The 9,972-nt window shown below is 32.9% G+C and overlaps 1 protein-coding gene across 2 annotated transcripts; it reads right to left on the bottom strand.

The window, feature by feature from the left end:
• Window positions 1-2,762: 2,762 nt before the first annotated feature.
• Window positions 2,763-9,303, bottom strand: LOC139857331 (inorganic pyrophosphatase TTM2-like). 2 transcript variants are annotated; one of them, XM_071846073.1, is made up of 12 exons: window positions 9,107-9,303; window positions 7,975-8,329; window positions 7,771-7,885; window positions 7,067-7,262; window positions 6,197-6,310; window positions 5,919-6,092; window positions 4,879-5,073; window positions 4,653-4,775; window positions 4,257-4,363; window positions 3,908-4,028; window positions 3,508-3,765; window positions 2,763-3,092 (listed from the first exon to the last, which is right to left on the bottom strand). In XM_071846073.1, exons 2-12 carry the CDS (start codon window positions 8,309-8,311, stop codon window positions 2,868-2,870), a joined length of 1,965 nt encoding a protein of 654 aa, XP_071702174.1. In that variant the 5' UTR covers window positions 8,312-8,329; window positions 9,107-9,303; the 3' UTR covers window positions 2,763-2,867. The 2 variants fall into 2 exon arrangements, with proteins under 2 accessions (XP_071702174.1, XP_071702175.1); XM_071846074.1 differs by lacking the exon at window positions 2,763-3,092 and having other exon boundaries at window positions 3,630-3,765; window positions 3,908-4,047.
• Window positions 9,304-9,972: the final 669 nt, after the last annotated feature.

Here is a 9,972-nt window from a genome sequence, read left to right as displayed (position 1 = left end):
TATATAATTTATATAATTAATTATATATTATATTAAATTCACGTGCATAGTTGATTTGAAATTTTCGTTCCGATAAGTCGTACGTCATCACTCGACTTATGTCCCGGTTCCGGTTTCTCGAACGCATTTTCGTACGCTTAGGAAACTAGTACTTTTCGTTTTGTGACTCGTACCTTTGTCACAATATAAACTTAAATTATCCCTAAATTATATCACTCAAATTATAACTTATACATTTGAGTGTTTTGGTCATTTACTTCTATAAATCATCGTCTCGCTATTTGTTAAAATACATTTTAAAATAGTGTTTTACTGTAGCAAAGTTACTGTAGCAAAGTCAATTTTTACTGTAGCAATTCACTGTAGCAAAGTCAATTTCACTGTAGCAAATAGTGATTTTCGAAAACACTGTTACATTTTGAGTAATGTGGCAATTTGAAAACACTGTAGCAAATTAGTGTTTTACTGGTTCATCTTAAACGCTTTAGTTAACTTATCTAAATATCAATCGAATCAATAAACGAATGTTACTATCGTTTACTAAATAACTTGAAATCATATATATTCAAATAGATATATAAACCAATAAGTTTAATGTATGGTATCATGCAATTAAAACTTTGTTACGTTTTCAAGTTATAGTATATATATGTATCTATTTACATATAATGGTTCGCGAATCGTTGAGAACAACCGAAGGGTAATTGAATAGTTCAAAATTTTGAGATTCAACTTCATACGCTTTGCTTATCGTGTCGAAATCATTAATCATTTAAGATTAAGTTTAAATTTAGTCGAAATTTCCGGGTCATCACATCTTTATTCAAATATAGGGGAAGAATTGTGTACATCTCACCTCCCTCATACACCACGCATGTGGTATTAGGTTTTTTGTTGTTGTTGTTGTTGTTGTTGTTGTTGTGGTTGTCTACAAATTGTATACTATCTTCGACAAAGATTTCACATTCTTGTGAATAGATTTTAATAATGTAATGTTATATTTATTATTGTTGTACAACGTTTTCGTTGTCATCGCAAATTAAGAAATACTATAACATTTTTTGAATATCCAATGAATATCCGTTAACCCGCTTAATTCAATGGATATGGATGAACTGAAATTATATGAATATGGATACGGATATGGATGAACAAAAACTAAATGGATATGGATATGGATACGGCATCACCCGATCGATATCCGATCCATTGCCATGCTTACCCACAACTAATGATGCTAAACGAAGAACGTTCGTTTCTAACCCTTTCTCTTACTACTGCGAGATGTGTAGTTAAATGCGGTTCGATTTGTAGTTGACGAGGTTTGAACTTAAGGCCTATGATGCATTATTATCCAAATATATTGAGTTACTAGAGGTTAGGTGTTATTATCAAACACTTTTAACAATTTTGCAAGAACTTTTTTACTCATGCTATGAAATAATTAGAGATCATTACACCATCCTCTCGAGTCAAAACATCTTTTAAGTATGAATTAATCAAGGGTGCTGTCTTATGGACCAAGCTTGTCCAAAAACGGTTGATTAAGTTTCCTTTTCAGTTTTTTACTTGGCCCTACCTATAAAAAAGCAAACCCTAATTCTTTGCTCTATGGCAAAGTCTAGTTCCTACCTAAACAACTACCCTAATTTTTACATGGCCCTACACTTCTCTTTCCTCAATATAAACAACTACCCTTACTGACGGTGCATTTGCGAAATTCACTCCATTCTTCACCAATATGTTCTAATTTTTCAAACCCGTAAAATCAAAAAGTTCAGTTGAGATTAGTGTGCTGTTGTTGCAATCGCTAAAATTCATCCTACAAAATAGTTCCAGCGAACGTTACAATCAAATTTCTTGGGTTTATTATTGCTGTAAATAAATATTTGGAGTCAAAGGTTTGAAAATGATGGTAAAAGAAATGGGTAAAAAATGGAATTAGGGGAGAGTCTTCATCAGTTCACGCATCGGAGTTTCTTAAAGTTTGTATTTAATAATATTGAATGTATACAATTATCATAAATTACAATACTTAACTCGATGGAATATATAGATAGATTTTAAAAACTTTAAGAATATATTTACAAGTATTAATTTTATTTAATAATATATTAATGTTATTTATATTTTTAAATTTTTATATTTCTATGTACCGTAAAAGTGTAGAGTTAAAGTTAATTGGAGGTGTCATGAATCATGATTACTTAATAATATACTCTACATATTACTTATTACTTAATTATAACGTAATTATTATCTAATTATATAGTAAGTTTTGGTCCAAAGAAGTCAAAGTTTGGTTCAAATACATAAAGCCTTAATCAATTGATATGCATACATTTTTCCACTAAAGTTACTCAATCTGTCACAAATTAATAGTTTCAGTGCAACTTTTCAAATCTTTTTTTCTCAACAAGACACTTATCAGTACTAATAAATTTTCTTTTTTTTATTTTTTTTTATTTTTGATAAATCCACACTGTTCATTTAACAAACTGTACTATAAGTAATGCATAATGTGAATAGATTTATCAAAAACCTGGATTTATAACTACCCTTATAATAAAAACAAAAAAACATACACCGGACCGAAAACCAGGCTTGAAAGGACCAAGACCAGATCTTGGCGCGTTGCAACCATCTCGATCCCGATTGGTTACCAGGCCATGACTTCATATGGGTAAAAAAAAAAGCAACATAAAAAAAAAAAAACACACCCTTCTTTAAAACTACAACTCAATCAAAATTGAACTCAGAAGTTTTAATCTGTTTCTCGGTTAAAAGGGTAGAAAAAGCATATGAAAATCTACTGCTAATATCATCTGTATTGTTTGTTGGTAACTGAGATTAAAAAAAAAAAAGATTCAATTTCTGGGTGCAACCCCACCACCCTTAAACAAGATGATTCCAAGACCACCAAAAACCAATGCTAATACTACTGAAACCGCAACTGCATCAACTTTGATTCCTTCGTTTTTCTTGATTTTACGTTCTTGGCGAGATCTCTCACCTATTTCATCATACAAATGTTTGCTGATGCTGTCTAACTGATGCATGATCTTACGTTGGCTTTGCGCTATTCCAGATATCTATTCCAAATAAAAAATAAAATCCATCAAGTAGAAATTGGAAGATAACAAGATAGTAGAGACGTTAAAATGTGTGTTTTTATATAATTTTAAGCTAATTTTCGATAAATACATACAATCAGCGATAAAATGCATGGTTAAAAAGTGTTTATAAGACATGATTTCGTGGTTTGTATTAACAAATAGAATACATCAAGTAGAAATTGGTTCATCTCTACTACTGAAACAATATTTAGGTTATCGAGCAAAATTATTTCACGTAGCAACGCGCGGGCCATATCTAGACCCGTTACCACTATAATTTGTCAAGTATATGTAACATTTCATGAGTTTTAGAAAATGGTAATTTGGTAGTAAAATTGAGATTATATCCCACAAGATAAACAAAGATAAAAAATGAGATTATCAAATGTACCTCTTCGATAAGGGGAGAATCTTTAGCTAACTGAGTGAACGAATTCGAATGGTGAACTCTAGATCCATTAAAGGAACCATTGGGTGTAGTTGAGTTGAAGTACGAAGTTGACGCAACTCCATTGGACGCTTCGCTGTTTTGTTGGTTACCAGAAAATGTTCTTGAAATTTGTGAACTTTGAGCATCAATTCGAGATGTAAACTCATCCATCCGATCATTTAGGGTAAAAATCTGTTCCGTGAGATGGCTAATTGCTCCCTTAAGAAGTCAAAAATGAAGAAAAAAGTCAAACAATTTGACTTGTACATGTCTTAGTATATTAGCAAGCATGTATAAGGAGTACGAGTAACTTGCAAAGTACCAAAAAACCCTACAAAAGGATTACTAAAATTGAATAAACCTGAAATGCCGCTGTGTCGGTTGGTTCGGTGTTCTTGTCGTCAAATCGAGGACTTTTGATATATCCAGAAATGGAGGTCAAATTTTGATCCTGTGCGGTTGAATATGAATGTGACATTCGGCTGTACAGTAAGCAATAGCCTATCAGATATCAGATATATTATTATGACAAAAGTATAAACGCGTATGAACACCTTGTGAACTACACACAGTTTGAGAGTAATTTCTATATGTACAGAAACACTGGTAACTGCTCATCGATAAGGTTTATAAAAACTCATCATATGCGTATGCATATGCGTATACATATACATATACATACACACACATTGTTATTTAAGCCATAACACCTCTTAAAGAATGGATTTCTTGTTGCAGCAAGCGAAAGTGTGTCTCTGGGACTTGATAGCATTTCTTCATCAATGCTTAGCTTTGTTTTTAATTCGTCCGATAGTACCTACATAAACTCCTGATTAGGATTTCATTGCATATAATTAGAGGTTGCAATTATGACCATTTACTTATGAATAAGTTTATTCAGTCCGTTTTATCTCTAACGGGTCAATAGGTACAATAAAGGATTAACCAAAAAAGAAAAATGGGAAATCGGTCTTAATCATTCAAGGTGTATAATATGCATAAGGGCATGTGATAGCAACAAACGTTCGCAGTGTTTATGCAACAAGTTTCGCGTACCGCCTTATACACCAAATTTGTAAAATCAAAAGTTGAATTATCTATCATACCGTGACCTCGTTTACGAGCTTTTCAAGTTGCATTAGTTCGACATATGTTCTCGGAACGTACGAGCCTTCCAATCCCAGCTGTTCAGCAACACATCTAACACTTATTCGGTCCCTTCCTTGCACCTTCTCATCACACAAAAGAAAAAATAAAAAAATAAAAACCCAAACATTAATCAATTTCACATTAGAATAAAAAACATAAATGAAGAAAGAAACGTTGAGGTACCTGCACATAATGTCGACGAATTTGTTCAAGCCAGTCTATTTTTACACACACTCGATCATCACAAAACACATGACTACTTCTCTTCAAGATAGACGCTATCGTGTACCCCAACGCCATTAGACCACCAAGTAGCCGCACACTAACTTCAAACGTTATCCTCGGAGATATCACAAACGGAGAATCAGTGACCCATTCCTATATTCAAAATCACAATTAGCATAAAAACATGTTTTGTTCAGTAGTTCAAACTCGTAACAACAACAACAACAACAACATTACCACATAAGTGATGTAGACAATCTTTCCCCTATAGAATAAAGACAAGTCATCTCTCCACCCAGAGTGAAAACACTCTCAAAAGTAGAGAAAGTCATCCCTCTCTCTATTCGTTGAATAGAGAGATTCCTTCCGAGTGGACCTCCGGCCAATAAGTAGAAATTTTTTTAAAAAATAATATAAAATTAAAAATAAATTTTAGAAGCCGGGAAAATGGTAAAATCAAATTTCAATGGGTTTTAAATCCTGCCTGAAATTTAGTTTAGGCTCAAAGAGTCAGTCAAGTCGCCAATAAATCGACGCTTGTTGTCGACTCAATAACTAGAGCCATTAGTTCAAACTCGTAACATGTTATGAAAAGTACACATAAAAGCATGATTATATGCTGAAATAAGTGGTGGTGAAATGATAAGGTCAAGCTGGGTAACGGGTCATAATAGGCTCAGGTCAATTAGATGTGTTTCTTTCTTTGCACGTTCATTTTACTTTAAATGTGATTAAGAAACCAATATTCTATAAAAATTATCCAACTTAAACAAAATAAAATAGTTTACAAGATTGTAAACATTGAAATACTTTGGATAACGTTCAACTTGTTTGACTTTTACCCATCAAACATATAGGTACACATTGAGTAGACTCATTTGATCTTCTCAGCCCATTTGACCCGTTGCTCCCTTTGGTGATCACTTACCACCCAAATTACCCCGTTGACAGATGCATGAGTTGAAATTGTCACTTCTGGTGAAAATAAAAAAACAAACCTCAAACATAAGACTATATCTCCCTTCTCTATTGCGCATCCTCAAATATGATTGACAGGTTTCTGGATCTTCACCAGGTGGCAAAAGATATATATCATAAGTCTCCTCCATAGTTTCAGTATGTTCGTCTGACATAACCGATTTCACTTGTTCCACAGTTAGCTCTCTTGTTGACTGAATAAATTATGAAGAAAAGATTGAGCGTACGGACTTAAATATTATTATTATTATTATTCAAATTTTCAAAATATAAACTTCATAAGAAAAAAAGTACACACCTTTAAAATATAAGTTGGACTTTGAAACCCTGTAAAGGGATTAAACTTGTTGACGATTCTTATATGAGCTGTCTTGAGATCAGGTTCGATAAATGCCTTGTACATTGGATATACCTGCATAAACAAAGTAATCAGATCCAAAGTTGTAAAACTTCGAGTCGGGACTACTCGGGAGTTGACCGGCGTTGACTTTTTAAACATAGTATCCGTATAACATTACAAATATAAATATATAAATATATCAAACATAAAGCATAAATATTTCAAATACAGATATATAGCGCAAACTATAATTTAAAAAGGTATGAATTTTTTTACCTAACTTTGACTAAACCGACTCAGGCCCAACTCGGCCGACTTAGCCCAGATTTGACCAACTTTGACCCTACTTTTAAGGCGTTTTTTGGACGAGTCGGGATGGGCTAGTCCCCAAACCGCGTAGGCCGACTTTTACAACAGTGCTAAGATATACAGAAAAGCTGCTTGTAATGTTTCCATTGAGATGTCAAAATGTGCAGGTTGGGTTACGGAGATAGTTTAGTATTTGGGTCAAATTGGGTTGACGCCAAGACTTTTTTGTTCATTAAATGTTTTAATGATTAATTAGTTCGTTAAATTTAATTATAAAACTATATGATTACAACAACAGTATAATTTCTTGACCAAAGCAGCTGATGAGGTTGTATTCGATACAAACACACTTCATGCAACTTTCGGTATGTAATTTGTTCAACCCATTTGACCCGTTTCTGTTAAGCTAATTTGTTTAACCTTACCAATTGACCTGATAAACACATAACATAGCCCGAATCAACACATTCATATATAATGTTAATTTACGATATTAAACAAAAATGAGCAAGAACAGACCGTCTCAGATATCTGGTAGATTATGTCTTCGGGCTCCTGCCCAGCACGTTGTATGTCCCTTAAGACCCGTTTAACAAGATCAAAATGAACACCACCTGTAACCGATACTCGAAGATCCAATAACGGACGCAGTTTCTCGCTTAAAGCATAAATCCCCTCAATTATCACAATACGAGAACTTGGAACTTCAAGGGTCCTATAATCACACACGAACTCATAAGCAACGTTGCAAAAATCGCTACTCAGAGACTACTCGGTCCAGACTTTTGAGGGAGTAATCGGATTGGACGTTTTATACATTTAAATAATAAATTTCAAGAATTATATTATATGCATATTATATCTATATGTGTATATATAAAAGAAAACCATAAACACATAGGTTAACATAATTGTCTAAATACATAAACATAACCTTCATTTGTTCAAAAACTCTAAAAATTTTAAAACACATACACATTCATATTAAAATGTTGACCAATATTTTGACCACTAAATCCGACTTTGACCATCTAAATCTGATTTTGACCCAGTGACCAATGTTGACCAAATAATTACTCGGACTTTGAAAACTCGGATCATCCAGTTTCTAAAAAGGAGTAATCGGGATTAATCAGCATTAACCGGGGAGTGTTACAACACTGCTCATAAGCTGATAAATATCATAGCCAGATATATAAAGATTTCGAAAAATAGATACAAACCTGTACCCAGTGCGGGTGCTAGACTTGAAATCGTAAATTGGAACCTCAACCGTTTTCCCCTCTTTTAAATCCTTAACGTTTTTCAGCAGAGTATCATAATCCGTCAATCGAGGATCTATTTCAAAAAAAATATATCAGAATTTGTATATAAAACATTAATAATCATATGATCAAATAACAATGTTTAGGAATATAAACACCGACCATCAAAATTATCATCTATTACTCGGCTACCATCATTGTAATTGTCCATTGAAATAACAGCAACACTGGGCATAAAGTTGAGTATTTTATCCGTAAACGATGACTTCCCTGCACCAGAAGGACCCGCTAACCCGACCAAAATGATCCCTTCGTTATTTTGGGCTAACAATTGACAAGCCCGAATTACAACAAAGAAACCTTTCTCGAACGATAGATTATCTTGAATTCGAGCAATCTCATAACGATCTGAATCTTTTCGCTTAACTAAACGAACTTGATCTTTCAATAGCCCTTGTTTTCGTGAACTCAGTTCACCAATTGTGATTTCTTGAGTCATCAAGCCTCTGTTTACTTCCTACTTGCATAGTAAACACACAAAATCAAGAAATGAAAACAAAACGAATTAAAAAACCGAAAAAATCAAAATGCACATACAAATATGAGTATATTGGTAAATAGATGAAATCAGCTCACCATATAGGTTTATTCATAGTAATATGCTATATCCAATACTAACATATAACCATACATGTAAAGAATATATCTAATTACGTCAAAGAATATATCTAATTACGTCAAAGAATATAGTCTAGAATGATCATAAATACTTAAACAATATATATTACTATATAGTAAAAAAAAAAAAAAAAGACAAAAAGTTGAATTCCAGAAACATTTAAAAGATTTATTCTTCCACCAATTAAAAGCATTGACTTAACATACCTAAATGGGTAACTTACTATTTCAATATTTGATTTTTTTTGGTCTAACATATTAACTTTCAACCCAATTACAGTACTATCAAAATAAAATGTCTAACTTAAACTAGCTAACAACATATTGCATCAAGTTTTCATTCAAAACTAAATAATTCAACATTACAAATCAAAATCTGAAACTTATAAACATCTGTTTTGCAATTGTTCTTGATTCAATTCAAAATTAAACATAAAAACAATACCCCAGAACAATTGGAGAAAAAAATCTTCAAGAAAATAAAACTAAATTCTCCAATTTCAAAACTTTGATTGGATCTTGAATAACCCACAAAGCAAAACTAACAATACTGAATTATACAAAAAATAAATTAATAAAAATTAATATCAAATAGCAAGAAAAAGAGTGTAATTACCAATGAGGGGGTGATTCCTTTTCAAGTAGAGTAAAAACTAATCAAACAGTTGAGTGAACGTTACACACAGTGGGTTTAATTGAAATCTGAAAAGAGAATAAAACGTACGAAAGGTAGTCAGCAGAGGGGGTGTTTGGATACGAGTTTATATTTTGTGTTTATCAACGCATTTTTGTTAGTGTTTCGAGGATTGTGTAAAATGGGAAATCGAGAAATATGCAGGAAGACAGTGTTGGCAGAGAAGGAGAATTTATATATTAAACCCTTGAACAGAAATAAATATCGGAGTAATTTAATATTTGTTGATTTTTGTTTATTCACTAGTTATTTTGGGCCGTTGGGGCCCACTCTTTAGGTATTTCTTTTTTGATTTTTGTTTAATTAGGGGTGTGCCGCCGAGGATATGAGAGAGAATTCTTGGTGTTTAATTTTTTAGAGCACCAGGTGCCTGGCGTCCTCCTCCTCACCGTTCTTCCAAAATCGACACCGGAAGCTCATCGCCCGACACCGTTCCACCGTCGTCTCCACCGTCGCGAGGCCGACGGTGTGATTTTCACTTTTTTTTTTTGATTTTTTTTCTCAAATCCAAATTTTCTTTTCTTTTCTTTTTTCCTTTTTTATTATTTGTGAGGATATTTTGTTTTTGGTTTTTTTTGGTTCTTTGTGAGGGCCTTGCAGGTTGGAGGTTGGAGAGATGAAGACGTGCAGGTGAGAGGTGAGAGGTGAGAGGTGCAGGTGAGAGGTGCAACTTTTTTTTTTGGTTTTTTGATTTGTTTTTCATTTAATAAATATATGTAATAAAAAAGTTTAAAAAATAATAGAAAATAGAAAATGGACACTGAAAATGAACATTGTGGACACCTCCA

This window comes from Rutidosis leptorrhynchoides, chromosome 7, assembly GCF_046630445.1.
Source record: "Rutidosis leptorrhynchoides isolate AG116_Rl617_1_P2 chromosome 7, CSIRO_AGI_Rlap_v1, whole genome shotgun sequence".
Lineage (NCBI taxonomy): Eukaryota > Viridiplantae > Streptophyta > Magnoliopsida > Asterales > Asteraceae > Rutidosis > Rutidosis leptorrhynchoides.
Note: the sequence above shows the minus strand (reverse complement) of the source record. Positions and strands in the feature narration are given on the sequence as shown.

Excerpts from the sequence above, each read along its gene's own strand:
- LOC139857331 (XM_071846073.1), bottom strand. The coding sequence starts at position 8,311 with ATGACTCAAGAAATCACAATTGGTGAACTGAGTTCACGAAAACAAGGG. Across the intron at positions 7,263-7,770 it reads AGCACCCGCACTGGGTACAG|GACCCTTGAAGTTCCAAGTT; the intron begins GTTTGTATCTAT and ends GTGTGATTATAG. Across the intron at positions 3,766-3,907 it reads CCGACACAGCGGCATTTCAG|GGAGCAATTAGCCATCTCAC; the intron begins GTTTATTCAATT and ends TGACTTCTTAAG.